Source organism: Rhinopithecus roxellana, chromosome 11 (assembly GCF_007565055.1).
Source record: "Rhinopithecus roxellana isolate Shanxi Qingling chromosome 11, ASM756505v1, whole genome shotgun sequence".
Taxonomy (NCBI): Eukaryota; Metazoa; Chordata; class Mammalia; order Primates; family Cercopithecidae; genus Rhinopithecus; species Rhinopithecus roxellana.
In genome coordinates this window covers 66,674,826-66,691,126 of record NC_044559.1, presented here as the reverse complement: position 1 = coordinate 66,691,126, position 16,301 = coordinate 66,674,826, and the positions used below count along the sequence as shown (strand labels likewise).

Below are 16,301 nucleotides of genomic sequence, written 5' to 3'. Positions count from 1 at the left end.
TTCTTCCATTTGTTTGTGTCCAATCCCTGAATAGACCAATAGCAGGCTCTGAAATTGAGGCAACAATTAATAGCCTACCCACCAAAAAAGTCCAGGACCAGATGGATTCACAGCTGAATTCTACCAGAGGTACAAGGAGGAGCTGGTACCATTCCTTCTGAAACTATTCCAATCAATAGAAAAAGAGAGAATCCTCCCTAACTCATTTTATGAGGCCAACATCATCCTGATACCAAAGCCTGGCAGAGACACAACAAAAAAAGAGAATTTTAGACCAATATCCCTGATGAACATTGATGCAAAAATTCTCAATAAAATACTGGCAAACCGGATTCAGCAGCACATCAAAAAGCTTATCCACCATGATCAAGTGGGCTTCATCCCTGGGATGCAAGGCTGGTTCAACATTCGCAAATCAATAAACGTAATCCAGCATATAAACAGAACCAAAGACAAGAACCACATGATTGTCTCAATAGATGCAGAAAAGGCTTTTGACAAAATTCAACAGCCCTTCATGCTAAAAACGCTCAATAAATTCGGTATTGATGGAACGTACCTCAAAATAATAAGAGCTATTTATGACAAACCCACAGCTAATATCATATTGAATGGGCAAAAACTGGAAAAATTCCCTTTGAAAACTGGCACAAGACAGGGATGCCCTCTCTCACCACTCCTATTCAACATAGTGTTGGAAGTTCTGGCTAGGGCAATCAGGCAAGAGAAAGAAATCAAGGGTATCCAGTTAGGAAAAGAAGAAGTCAAATTGTCCCTGTTTGCAGATGACATGATTGTATATTTAGAAAACCCCATCGTCTCAGCCCAAAATCTCCTTAAGCTGATAAGCAACTTCAGCAAAGTCTCAGGATACAAAATTAATGTGCAAAAATCACAAGCATTCTTATACACTAGTAACAGACAAGCAGAGAGCCAAATCAGGAATGAACTTCCATTCACAATTGCTTCAAAGAGAATAAAATACCTAGGAATCCAGCTTACAAGGGATGTAAAGGACCTCTTCAAGGAGAACTACAAACCACTGCTCAGTGATTCTGCAGCTTTTATCTTTTGACCTTGTTGAGTGTCTTAGTAAGAATCATGATTAAGAATTTCCTCTAAGCCTCCTCATTAAGAATAATTAGAAAAAAATAACAAATTCCCTTTCAGAAACAAGATGGATATAAAATCTGCTTTTCATAAAGTGTTTGATGAATAATTTTGTTTTCCACATGGACACAAATTCTTATCCTTTTCCTTTCTTCTTTATATGTCAATTACAAAACTCATAGGTAAGTTGGATAATGTTGAAGAATAAGCTAATAACAGAAAAGTCCTTTTGGGAAGAATTTAGGATAACAGATCCTATAAAGAGCTTTTAGAAACTATGCTGTCTATGTATCAAAAAAGAGTTATTTATTTTTGGTTTATTTATAAACAAATCTAAGATAATTTTAAAAAAAGAAAATATAGTCCAATTATTACTATATAATTTAAAAAATCGGTGATTATATACTGAAATGTATTAAGTCATGATTTCAGTATGTTAAATGCACATCAAAAATGTTAATATATTTTTATAGATTGAATTTGTATCCTGAAACTTTACTGAAGACATTTATCAGCATCAGGAGGTTTTTGGTGGTGTCACTGGAGTTTCCTAGTTATAGAAGAGGTAGTTTGACTTCTTTTGTTTTCTGTTTGGGTCCATTTTATTTCTTTCTCTTGCCTGAATGTTATAGTTAGGAGTTCTAGTACTATGTCAAATAGAAGTGGTGAGAATGGAGAATGGTATCCTTGTCTTGTTCCAGTGCTAAAGGGAAATGGTTCTAGCTTTTGCGACATTTACTTTAATGTTAGCTGTATATGTGTCATATGTGTCTCCTATTATTTTGAGATATGTTCCCTTGATATAGTGTTTATTGAGGATTTTTATCATGAAGAGATGGTGGATTTTATTGAAAGCCTTTTCTTCATCTACTGGGATTTTCATATGATTTTTGGTTTTAATTTTGTTTATGTGATGAATCACATTTATTGAATTACATATATTCAACCAATCTTACATCCTAGGAATGAAGCCTACTTGATAATGGTAGATTAAGATTTTCATATGCAGCTTTATTTGGCTTGAAAATATTTTGTTGAATATTTTTGCATCTATGTTCATCAGGAATATTGACCTACAGTTTTCTTTTTTCCTTGTGTCTTTGACAGATTTTGGTATTAGGGTAATGCTGACATTGTAGAATGAGTTAGGGAGGAGTCTCTCCTCCTTTATATTTTGGAATAGTTTTAGTAGACTTGGTACGAGTTATTCTTTGTACATCTGGAATAATTTGGTTGTGAGTTAATCGGGTGTAGGGCTTTTGGTTGGTAGGTTTCTTATACTGAGTCAATTTGGAACTCAGTGGTGGTCTGTTCAGGGTTTTAATTTCTTCCCGATTCAATTTTGGGACATTGTGTGTTTCTAGGAATATATCCATTTCCTCTATATTTTCTAGTTTGTGTGAACACAGGTGTTGATAATAGTCTCTGAGGATATTTTGTGTTTCTGTTGGACCAGTTGTAATATCATCTTAGTCATTTCTGATTGTGCTTATCTGGATCTTCTCTGTTTTGTTCTTTGTTTAGATAATCATATAGTCAGTGGTCGATAGATCTTATTTGTCCTTTCAAAGAACCAACTTTTGGTTTTACTGATGCTTTTATGGATTTTTTGTGCCGCAATTTTATTTAGTCCTGGCCTGATTTTATTTACTTATTTTCTTCAGGTAAATTGGGGATTAGTTTGTTCTTGTTTTTCTAGTTACTCTAGATGTGATGTTAGATTGTTAATCAGAGATTTTTCTAACTTTTTAAAGTAGGCATTTAGCACCATACACTTTCTTCTTAACCTATTGTTTCCCGCATCCCAGAGATGTTGGTATTTTTCATGTCTTTTTTCATTTATTTAAAAGAATTTTTAAAAATTTCTGCCTTACAATCCAAAACCATTCAGGGGCAAAGTCGCTTAATTTCCATATATTTGTGTGTTTTTGAGAGATCTTCTTTTTATAGATTTCTATTTTAATTCCCCTGTGGTTGGTATAACTTCGATTTCTTTGAGACTTGTTTTATGGAAAGACCTTCTTTTGAATTTTTTGCAACTTGCTTTATGACCAACCATGTGGTTGATCTTAGAGTATATTCTGTGTGCAGATGAGAAGAATGTATATTCTGTGGTTGATATATGGAGTATCCTGTAAACATCAATTAGGCCCAATTTTTCAAGTGTCAAATTTAACTCCAGAATTTCTGCAGAAGTTTTCTGCCTCAATGATTTGTCTAATGCTGTCAGTGGGGTGTTGACGACCCCCACTGTCATTGTGTGCTATGTCAGTGTTTTTGTAGGTTTAGAAGTACTTGTTTCATGAATTTGGATGCTCTAATATTGCATATGTATATAGTTAGCATAACTAAGTCTTCCTTTTGAATTGAACCCTTTATCATTACTTAATGCTCTTTTTTGTTCTTTTTTATTGTTGTTGGTTTAAAGGCTGTTTTATTTGATATAACAATAGTGACCCTTGTTCCATTTGGTTTTCTGATTGCGTGATAGATCTTTCTCCAGCCATTTACTTTGAGCCTATGGGGATCATGACATGTGAGAAAGGTCTCTTGAAGAAGCAGATGAATGGGTGTTGTTACTTTATCCAACCCATCACTCTGTGCCTTTTAAGTAGGGCTTTTAGATAGTACATATAACCAAGAAGCTGAAAGATCTCTCTAAGGAGAACTACAGACTGCTGAAATAAATCATAGATAACATAAACAAATGGAAAAGCATTTCATACTCATTGACTGGAAGAATCAATATTGTTAAAATTGACATAATCTCCAAAGCAATAAAGAGATTCAATGCTATTCCTATTGAACTTTCAATGCTATTTTACACAGAATTAGAAAAAATTCTGAAATTCATATGGAACAAAAAGAACCCAAATTGGCAAAGCAATCTGTATTAGTTTGTTCTTGCATTGTTATAAAAAAATACCTGAGACTGGGTAATTTATAATGAAAAGAGGTTTAATTGGCTCATGGTTCCACAGGCAGTAGAGGAAGCATGGCTGGGACATGGCCAAAGTAGGAGGAAGAGAATGAAGGGGAAGGTACTACATAATTCAGAACAACCAGATCTTGTGTGAATTCACTCACTATCACAAGAACAGCAAAGGTGAATCCTGCACCCATGATCCAATTACATCCCACCAGCCCCTTCTCCAACATTGGAGGTTAGAATTTGACATGAGATTTGGATGGGGACACAAGTTCAAACCATATCACAATCCTAAGCAAAAACAGTATAGCTTTTTTCAAACTATACTCTAAGGCTGATACTGATAACAAAACACGTTATTGGTACAAAATAGACACACAGACCAATGAAACAGAAAAGAGAATCCAGAAAGTCACACACCTACAATCATCTGATTTTTGACAAAATTGACAAAAATAAGAAATGGGGAAAGGACCCTCTATTCAACAAATGGTGCTGAGTTAACTGGCTAGCCATATGCAGAATTAAACTGGACCCTTACTCTCACCATCTACAAAAATTAACTCAACATGCATTAAAATTTTAAGTGTAAGACCTCAAATTATAAGAATCTTAAAAGGAAGCCTAGGAAATGCTATTTGCATTTACATTTGCATTTACAAAGAATTTATGGCAAGTCCTCAGAAGCAATTGCAACAAAAACAAAAATTGGCAAGTGGGACCTATTTAAACTAAAGAGCTTCTGCCCAACAAAAAAAGACTATTAACAGAGTAAAAATACAACCTACACAATGGTAGAAAACATTTTCAAACTATGCACCTGCAAAGGTCTAATCTCCAGAATCTATAAGAAACTTAAACAATTTAACAAGCACAAATGAAATAACCCCTTTGAAAAATTGGCAAAAGACATGAACAGACATCTCTCAAAAACAGACGTACAAGCAGACAGCAAACATGAAAAAATGCTCAACATCACTAATCATCACAGAAATGCAATTCAAAACCACAATGAGATACTACCTCCCACCAGTCAAAATGCTATTATTAAGAAGTCAAAAAACAAAAGATGCTGGCAATGCTGCGAAGAAAAGGGAATGCTTGTATACTATTGGTGGGAATATAAATTAGTTCAGCCAATGTGGAAATTTGGAGTTTCTCAAAAACCTTATGGTTTTTTGTTTTAATTTTGTTCATGTGATGACTCACAATTATTGAATTGCATACATTGAACCAATCTTGCATCCTAGGAATGAAGCTTACTTGATAATGGTAGATTAAATTTTTTATGTGCAGCTTTATTTGGTTTGAAAGTATTTTGTTGAAGATTTTTACATCTATATTCATCAGGAATATTGACTTATAGTTTTCTTTTTTCCTTGTGTCTTTGACAGGTTTTGGTATCAGGGTGATGCTGATATTATAGAATGAGTTAGGGAGAAGTCTCTCCTGCTTGATATTTTGGAATAGTTTCAGACTTGGTACCAGCTCTTCTTCGTGTGTACCATTAGACCCACAATCCTATTACTGGTTATATATCTAAAAGAAAAGAAATTGTTCTCCCAAAAAGTCACATGCACTTGTATGTTCATTGCAGTACTATTCAGAATAACAAAGACATGGATTCAATCTAAGTGTCCATCAACAGTGAATTGAATAAAGGAACTGTGGTGCACATGCACCATAGAATTCTATGCAGCCATAAAAATAGGATGAAAACATGTCGTTTGCAGCCACATGGATGCAGTTATAGACTGTTATCCTAAGCAAGTTAACACAGGAACAGAAAACCAAATAATTGATGTTCTCAGTTATATGTAGCAGCTAAACATTGCATAGCCATGGACATGAAGAAGGCAATAACAGACATTGGAGATCTTGAAAAGGGGAGAGGATGGAAGAGGGACAAGTATTTTAAAAACATCTATTGAGTACGATGCTCATTACCTGGTAATGGAATCAGTCATATCCCAAACCTCACAGTATACCCAGATAACAACCTGTATATTGTGTACCTCCTAAATATAAAAGAAAATTTGAAATTACTTTTTAAAAAGTTAGCATATGCCCCATTCCTTATTTGATCTACTAATAAAACGTGGTTTTCCTTTGAATGTTAAAAATGTAAGAAACTACTACTGAAATATTTAAAAAACGTGACAATCATTGCTTTTTAAAAAAATAGACATATTATTTTAAGTGATTTGCTCATTTGGTTAGATTAAAATTTTACCTCACAATAACATAGAAAGCATTTCCATATGCCAGACACCACTCTCTAAAACAACATCTGTTTTACAAATAATGAAACTGAGCTTCAGAAAATTTAATTAACTTTCAAAGGTCTGAAGAGTGAGCAAGGTGCTAAATGTGACTAGTATTTAACCTAGGCAGTCTGTCTCCAAGGCTATGTTCTTTTTTTTTTTTTTTTTTTTTTTTTTTTTTTTAATACTTTAAGTTCTACGGTACATGTGCACAACATGCAGGTTTGTTACATATGTATACATGTGCCATTTGGTGTGCTGCACCCATTAACTCGTCATTTGCATTAGGTGTATCTCCTAATGCTATCCCGCTCCTCCCACAATAGGCCCTGATGTGTGATGTTCCCCTTCCTGTGTCCAAGTGATCTCATTGTTCAATTCCCACCTATGTGGTGTTTGGTTTTCTGTTCTTGTGATAGTTTGCTGAGAATGATGGTTTCCAGCTGCATCCATGTCCCTATAAAGCACATGAACTCATCCTTTTTTATGACTGCATAGTATTCCATGGTGTATATATGCCACATTTTCTTAATCCAGTCTGTCACTGATGGACATTTGGGTTGATTCCAAGTCTTTGCTATTGTGAATAGTGGTGCAATAAACATACGTGTGCATGTGTCTTTATAGCAGCATGATTTATAATCTTTTGGGTATATGCCCAGTAACGGGATGGCTGGGTCAAATGGTATTTCTAGTTCTAGATCCTTGAGGAATCACCACACTATTTTCCACAATGGTTGAACTAGTTTACAGTCCCACCAACAGTGTAAAAGTGTTCCTATTTCTCCACATCCTCTCCAGCACCTGTTGTTTCCTGTTTTTTTTTAATGATTGCCATAACTACGACATTATATGGCCTCTTTTGATGTCAGTGGTAAAATTATACCTTGGACCAGGAATTGTTCTATTCATTTTAAATTCCTCAAATGGAATCATGGTTGCTTGCTGGAAGCTTAGACAAGAAAAGAAGAGTCGTAACCCACAATGGAAGGAAAACCGAAACAGTTTCTAACTCATGTGGTATGAATTATATGTAAGAGAATTATGTATGAATACAAAGACTAACATGTTTTGACACTATTTACATAAAACTATAAAATAAGAAAGTATAAAAATATTTTCAATCAACAAAAGCAATCTTAAAATTATATACTTCATCTTAGGAGCAACCTCCTACTGACAATTTGTTTCATATCCTGCCTTTTTCCTAAAGCCCCCGGCTTATCATTTATTATTATTATTACTCAGAACCTTAAACTTCTTAAGAATAAGTATGACCCTCTTGTCTCTGACCAAATGCCATTTATGTGCAAGTCTGCTGTTGTTGATAGACTAGTTAGAATAAAACGAAATAATAGGAAATTGTTTTTTAAAAGTTCAGATTGAGGTAGCTATGGTCTCTATAGTAAATTGTGCTGGTGATAGCAATGATGTTGAGTAATTACCATGAATGAATTTGGTGGGTATTACTAGACAATGTTGTTGGAAAGTCTTCATCAAATTATATAATTCAATTAATAATGACACTAAGGTACATAAAATATCATTTGCTCCTTTCATGGTGAAATCCGAAATCAGGAAATAGTGATGCCAAGAGACTAAGCACAAGTAGCATATCCTATTCTTGAATTGAAACTGAATTACTTGCTATATCCTTAAGTTTACTCAGTTTATTTTGGTTTTGTTCAATCATTGTCTTTTTCCGTTACTTTGTTGACTGTAACTTTAGATCATATAACTTAGATTATTGTTCCATTGATTTTATAAATTCAAGTTCAAACTTTTTCTTTTGGATGAAGCAGTCAAAATGTAAAACAAGCAGTATCTGTCTTAAGATTTCACTCTTGTGTGTATTTTCCTGAAGATGAATATACCAAAGATCAACAGGAAAAATGAGAACAGTCCCTCTGCTGCTGCTTGTGACATGCAAATTGAAAACAGAACGCTTGTGTAGCATGAAATGTGAAGAGAACACAGTACCCTCTTTGAAAGGGGGGCCAAATTGCTTTGAACTTAGCAATAGATTCATTGTGTGTGTGTGTGTGTGTGTGTGTGTTTGTGTGTAAATGCAAACACATGAGCAAGAGACTAGATGACTCTCAATAACCAAACTGATAATAGAGAAATGTTGACAGGAATAGAGGTTTCACAAAATCTGCAACTCTTCCTTGATCTTTCTGTGGAATCTCACCGACACATTTCAGGGACATAGTGGGACCAGTAGAGGAGTGTGAGAACCCCATTACTTTTTTTAAGCTTCAAGTTCAAGGAGTCTATTTTTCCCTAGTAAATTTAATCCATCAGAGTATATCTATCTTGGTATCTGGCATAGCAATTCAAGCAAATTTTTGTCCCTACAGACCACCAGTGACATTTCCTGTAATTACTTTTATTCTTGATAAAAATACATTTCACAATCCCGTATATAACTGAGATCTGCCATCACTGAATATTTGGGAAAGCTAAGGGTCTATTTACTACATTTACTATCAGCCCTTGGATCAAGGAAAAAAAAAATAGAAAAAAAACATTTTATTCAAATATATTCCTCATGAAAATAAGGATACTATAAAAAGCAAATGTATGCCTATTCTGCCTGTACATTTTGCCACCCTTGTAAGAAATTACCATAGATTTTCTCATTTTGTCCTTGTTGTAAAAATATATGAGTTAGTTGTAATTACTCTTATCCCTATAATGAAATACAAGAGCTTAATAATTTGTCCAATATTATACAACTGTTAAAAAGCAAAGTTAGGATTTGAACTTAGGTTTTGTGACCCCAAAGCACATGTTCACAACCACTATAATATATTAGAAATCCATTTCTTTAATATCTTAAAACAAATCCCCAAAAGATTTGAAATGGTTAAAGCTAAGGATTTGATAGATTATTCATTTTATTACTTTTCCATAGAGGAAGATACTTCCTAATTCAGCAAATAAATTAAGTGATTATGTTAAGTCAAATACTCTCCTGGGTGCCACAGAGTTCACTGGTGATTTACGCAGCTTGTAAGGAATAGCTTAAAAGTTCTAAGATGACAAAAAAAGGTGAGTTGATCTTTGACATCATTTAAACTTTAGTATTTGAAATTTCTTAGTTTTATTCCTTTAAGATACAATTTGGTAAAATCATAAAACAGCTTGGAATTCTAATAGAAATTATAGACAATTGGAAGCAGGTGAATATTTTTCTCCTTTTTTTATTACTTTATTTTATGATTGCGGGCTCTCTCTAATCTTTCATAACTTGTTCCAAATAACCTCAAAGTCTTGCAGAATTCTCTGCACCTTTGTTACTTTATCGATAACCTTTCACATCTGCTGAGATATAACCAATGACCTTATCTTTAGACAACAAATTATCCGTCCATTTTTTCCTCATTACAGTAAGTCTTCAGTTAATATTGCCCATAGGTTCTTGGAAATTGAGACTTTAAAGGAAATGACAGAAAATGAAACCCAATTTTATTATAGGCTAAACAAAATATAAACAAGTTAAGTTCCCATGGCATAGTATGGTTACAGAAACATCACCACACTTCTAAATAAAGACAAAAAAATTCTTATATTAAATATTGAAATAAATGTGAGCTATACATTAATTTAAGAAAGATTAATCAAAAAAAGCGAGATAATTATTTACCAGTTCAGAGCCTCCCATCAGGGAGCCTGCTAGCCCAGTAGCTCAGGGCATAAGGCATGAACCTACCCTGGACAGGACACCATTCCTTCTCAGGGCCACGCACACACACACCCACACTCACACTGGTACCATGTAGCCATACCCATGAACCTAGCATTCACATCTTTGAGATGTGGGAGGAAACTGGAGTACCCAGGGAAAGTCCACACAGATTTGGGGAGAACTTGCCAACTCCACACAGATAGTGACTCAGGCCTGGAATTGGTTGCTTTTTTGTTTTTTGTTTTTGTTTTTGTTTTTTTCATTGTTACAATGAAGTGACATTGAGTAAAACAATGTCATTCAAGGACCTGCTGTACTTTCATTTGAGAAAGACATTTGAAAAATTAGAAAAAAGGGAGTTAATGTACAGAATGTTCTTTTAATTTTATGGTTACAAATTTGATTGAGGCCCTTCACTTTTGCCTTCAGTAAATAATTGCTTGGAATCAAAAATGTGCCAGGAAAATCTGCCCTGTGGACACAACCACGAGGAATAGAAACAAGGTCAATGTTATCACTGAGTTTCTTTCTGTGAAGAATCAAGGAATCATAAATTGATATTATGAGGCAGAGTTATGAGAGTGTATATAGGGGCACCTTACCTAGTCAAGGGATCAAAAACTATTTTGTTTTGAGAAAATAGGAACATGGAAATAGATGAGACTGGAGAGGGAAGGAGAAGGTATATTGTGCAGGACTTTGTAGGTTATATAAAATGTTAGTTTACATTCTAGAATCATATTTGTGATGAGTTGTAGATGGCCAAAGTATTTTAGCTTATAACCTAAAATAAATGGTAAATTATTTTTAAAATAAGCAAGGTTTTCATTATGAAGATCACTCTGCTTAAAGATAGAAAATTAAATTAGAGTAAGGGCAAGATTGATTGTAAGGAAAGCAGTTAGGAAAACCTATTTGATTAGTTAAGAGATAGTATTAGTCTGATACTACTGCAGATTGAAAACAATGAGTGGATATCACAAGTTTCTCTTTAGGAGTTAAATTCAAGACTTATTGATTGATGCATTTTGGAAAGCTAGAAAGATGGGTAAAGTGAAATGTGACTTCCTAGTTTCTGGCTTATGCAGCTTGGTGCAGAATTATGCCATTTGCTGAAATAATATATATTGGAAATGTCCAGTTTTGGGCTATGATAGCAACTGGGATGTGATTTGGAGTGCTACATTTAAGACAACTTTGAAATTGCAAGTACAGAAGTTGTCTGGGCAAATGGGACCCAGGCTCAGAAGAGAAATATGGGTAGAAAATTCAATACACAAGTTATTAATAACATATGGGGCAATTACTATGTTAATATATTTTTTAAAGTAAATAGTTTTGAAGTTTTATTGAAAACACATTGCTCAATGTTAAAATGACGTTTTGAGAATAGGCTAAAGTGGGAATAGAATTTTATTTCCTGGCTGCTTCCTCTTATTTTTACAAAATGAGCATGTTTGGGAAATCCTAGATATTCAAAAGCCTTTGTCTGACCTCTCTGTAACATGCTCTTAAAATTCAGGCTACAATGTAAAAAGAGTATCATAGGTTTAGTATCTGTGAGATCAGGCATTATTTGTCTTTTTAATTCTTCTCTTTGGATTTTATATCCCATCTATTGCATATGAATATTTTTAAATATATGACTTATTTTTAGCATTATGACAAGTTTGCAGAAACAAGCCACACTGAGTGTTCAGATATTCATATTCACATCCTGTACTTTATAACAAATTGGATATGGAAAATGAGTATAGGCCTAACAGGCTAGAAACTTTAGGCATGAAAAACAATGAATTTGTGATTTAACCGGGACAGTCAAGGGTGAAATTAAATAGATTAAGGAGGTCCATTCCCAAGGTACAGGTATCAGCAGTTCACCTGACTTTCCTGTGGCAGACAGATGATCCACAGACCATAGAGTACAATCTCCCCATCCCCCAAATTGCTTTCTAGTCTTCCCTTTGATTTACATTTGGATATTTTCATACATAATATATAGTTGACTGTTACCTCCAAGTTACTTTCTTTTCTAGACAATTCTAAATATAATTGTTCTTATTAAAAATGCTTTTGTGTACTTCAAAACTAATTAATTATACTTTCTTGAATGCATCATTTTAAAACAAACACTTAATTATGAACAATGTTATTAATAGGTTGTTTATTATGTGTCTGCCTAACCTCTTTTCATTTTGTGTTTTGAGTCTTCAAAAAGTTTAAATTATTTTTTATTTATCCAGAAGTATATGTAGTATACAAAATATGTTTTATTGGGGAGAATTTTGAATCTACTAAAAGAATAAATCTTCATGGGAATTATGCAAGGGTACTGTAGCAGGAGAAAATGTAGTTAAGAAGCTTCTTCTGGAATGTTTCTGCTATTGAGGGGTTAGTGAGAACACAGACTTTCGAGCAGCTCTTATGGAGAGGTTTTAATGGAAGATTGTAGCTTGGCAGGCTACAGTGTGGAAAAAGTCAACAAACATTCTTTCAGGACCAGGATCAGGTTCTGAGGTTACCAAGGTGAAAATGATGCAGGCTTGGTCTGAAGGAACTCTCGTGAGACAGAAAGACATGTTAGTATTTTGCCAATGGTACAATTAGTCCAATGGGATACAGTGTGTACTGCAGGAATACAGAGAATAAGCATTTAATCTACAATGACAATGAGAACGATTTTCAAGAAGAGCTGATGCCTGACAGATTCTTGAAAGAGGAATAAAATTAACCAGGGGAAGAAGAGTGGAAAGTATGTTTTAACAGTTGATGCAACACACATAAATTTGGTTTGGTATGAATGGAGAATTAACTTTGGTGGAGAAATTAAGGTGGAGAGTGAGGAAGGGCTGGAATATGAAAATATTGTTTGACTTAGCTTCATAAAGCCTACCTTTAAAGTTAATAGTAACAAACTGTAAAAGGGTTTAAAAATATTTATATCCAAATTTCCCCTTCTTTTATTTTTCTATATTCTGCTTGCCCATAAAGTTGTTTAAATATTTATTCCTCTACCAATATTCACACTAAAATATATACATTTTATCCATTTTCAGTAGGTATTACGGCATTGGCACACAGTGACATGAGTGTGTATATGTGTAGTGAGTACATATGAGAGAGTGTGTACCTTACAATATGGAACAGTGCTTTCCAAAGCCGAATTATTCATTTCTATGTGCGTAATAATTGGCAGAATTTTATAAAACAGTAAATAAACAAGTAAATGATGAGGTCATTTTTCAAGCGACATGAAAATTTGGAAGGCTTTAATCAAAATTAATTTGCACTAAAGTGCAAATATATGAAATATCTAATTCTACGAAAAGAAGCAGAGATTTCCTAGGCCGAAAAAGGTGACAATGAATTTAGATAACAAAATTTTCCTTAAAATACAAGGTACCTTCCAGCAGCAGTAAGAGTATTCATGTAATTGAAGGACAGGTTGCTTAATTCTCAATAAAGGATGTTGAGGCCATGTGAAGAAACTTTGTTCTTCTGATTCATTTTTTCCCTTTTCTCCAAAAGAAACATGTAAGGTTTTTGTTCAGAGGACTGCCATTATTTCACTTTTGATTTGGGTACATGAAAATCATTCCCATGAAAGGAATAGATGAATGCAGGATGAGAACAAGACTTCTGGGAGATCAGCGAGGAAACTAAATCAAGAGCAGAGATGACAAATAATGTAGTGCTGAGCTTTGTCGGAGGGCATAAGGAGCGGAAGAGGCATAATGAGTATGAGATACTTTAGATCTGAAAATGTTATGACTTGGAACTCCTTGAATATTGACAAGTATAAAGAGAGAAAATTTGTAGCTCTCCCAGCTTCTTTGCTTCATATGAGAGAGTACATACCTTACAATACAGAACAGTGCTTCCCAAAGGCCTAATTTTTCATGTATACATACATAATAAATGGCAGAATTTTAATAAATGAGTAAATAAACCTTGAAATTATTTCCCAAATAACACACGAATTTGGAAAACGTTAAGCAAAATTAATTTCCACTGCTGTACAGAAGTGTGCCATGTATGTATAACTGCGTGACATAGCCCTCTCAGCCTCACAGAGTATTTCCTAGGAGAGTACTTTACGTCTCAGAGATGCACATTTGACATCCTGCAGGCAAATCTTTCACATTTCAACTGTCATAGATGTTATAGCTCATGATACTATTTTTATGTTCATTATCATGTGATACCTGGCAGGATATTATCAGTGTTTGAAATAATGAATTAATCATCACTACTGATTGACAGGCACTATTCTTAAAGTTTTTTCAGCATACGGATAACACACTGTTCATAAGTAATTCGTATTTATCTTTTCGTAAGAAACATAGCAATTTATGTTATTTTCAAGTCTTTTTGTAATGGCTTTTAAAATGCTAATGATGTGTATTATCCAGTGAATGTGTTAGTATTATATTAGAAGTACAAAATCTGATAGGAAGTTTATATATTCTATTTCCACAAATCATTAGATAACGTTATGGTATAATGCTTTTTGTATCTTTAAATCTCTCACTAAATATATACATATATTCTCTCTTCCTTTCTTTCTTCCATTTTTCTGATCTGCTTCCATTGATGACTCTATGCTTTTGACTCCAGACTGGCAATATGAGGGTAAGATGACAAAAATAAAAATCCCAAACAACTTCATGAGCATTGCTTGTCTGTCTTTGTTTCATTCTCTTTAGAACATTATTAAAATTCTATTCACTCTCTCTAATTAGACCCTTTATCACAATTAAAGTCCAATTATGTTTGTTTCTGTTGTGATGCTTTAATTACAATTTATCCTTGTTAATCATCCCTTTATGTTATTTCTTTGGGTTAAATTTCCATCACATTATCTCTGTCCTGAAGGACTTCCACTCTCCAGTGGTGCCTGCTGGTGTTTTCTCAGTAAGATTTGAGTAGTTTGTGGTGCACAAAGTGACTGTATTATGATGTGGTAAGGAATCTATGTCGTTATTATAAAATATTTTTAAATAATATTAAAAGTAGTGACACATATTAATTAGGTTGCAAGATTTTCCTTTTTAAATATTAATATACACCTCAATGAATTTTTTCTCAGTGTGTGTGCCCCTGCAGTCAATTCTTACTTTTCGTTATTTTCTCTCTTTAGATTGCAAACTAGCTAGGGGAGGACCACCAGCTACCATAGTTGCTATTGATGAAGAGAGTCGGAATGGTGAGTGAGTTTTTTATTTTACAAATGTCTTATCTAAGGGAGTTTTCTTCAGATTTTAATTCTCAATCTGCTATAAGTAGAGGTACTAAGATGAAAGTTTCAACCCAAATCCATGAATAACTCCCCTCTAGTATGGGTTTCAATTATGCCATTCTCTGGAAATTTATGCTTTATTTGGAATACATTATAAAAGCCTCATTCGATTAATATAAATATTTAGTTTTGATTTAGAAGAAATTATTTGATTCAGAGTCAACTCAAGCATGCATCCAGATATGGACTGGAAGTTGACTGTCATGTATATAGTCAGCTAACTGAAACACAACGTATTCCTCCAAAGAAATGGACCACAAAATAAGCGTTACACTGCTAACTTATATTGGCCGGGATCTGGTAAGGATCTAGATCCACAGTCGATTAGACATGGTGATTGTGCCTGATTAACATGAAAACCAACTGTGCTTAGAAAGTGAGAACATGAAATAAGGCCAAGAGCGAGAAAGAAGTCTGAATTTTCACTTGGGCCGTCTGAAGTAATTAACAATTTCTAATTCATGTCAAGTTCCTCTTTGGGAAAACTTTTTTTTCCCTTATCATTAGTGTTTTTGTTCTGCAGCAGCCGCCTTGACTCTCTGAACTTTAATGTAGAAGTATTTAAATTGTTTTCTCCTCAACTGGGCAGCAGTAAAATGGTTATCTCTTGGGATTCTGTTTCTATTCTCTTGGGACTCTGTTTCTATTTTAAACTAAGTATATAAATGTGGTCTGTGGCTCATTTTGTCTGCTGATTACATGACAGACTCTTCCATTAAGCTTGTACTTAATATTTATTCTAAAGTATGTTCTTGCACTTTTGTATTTTTTACAAAATAATTATGTCAATTGCCTTATTAGAAAGTGATCTTTTTCTTGTAATTCAATCTACACATCTGCATGTACTTTGAAAATATGTACAGGCAATTCCTGCATCGGTTTACCTCTTCATGATTAATTGTGCTGCATGACAGATGCTCCTTTTACTCGTTTAAAGAATTGACACAGACGTATATTCCCGCACATTCTTTGAAATCACTCAGAAATATCTACAGTACTGCTGGCCTC

At 34.0% G+C, this 16,301-nt stretch overlaps 1 protein-coding gene across 12 annotated transcripts in view; it reads left to right on the top strand.

Moving 5' to 3' along the window:
• The window catches only part of PCDH15 (protocadherin related 15), a 1,888,416-nt gene that overhangs the window by 1,160,903 nt on the left and 711,212 nt on the right, over positions 1–16,301 (top strand). For 7 of the 12 annotated variants that reach the window (XM_030941315.1, XM_030941316.1, XM_030941313.1 and 4 more), the window contains exon 3: positions 15,135–15,200. The exons of 3 other annotated variants lie outside the window; for them this stretch is intronic. In XM_030941315.1, coding sequence (XP_030797175.1) covers positions 15,135–15,200 — 66 coding nt within the window. Of the gene's footprint in view, positions 1–14,611; positions 14,627–15,134; positions 15,201–16,301 lie in introns of all 12 variants that reach the window. 2 more of the 12 variants (XM_030941314.1, XM_030941305.1) reach the window with 1 other exon arrangement.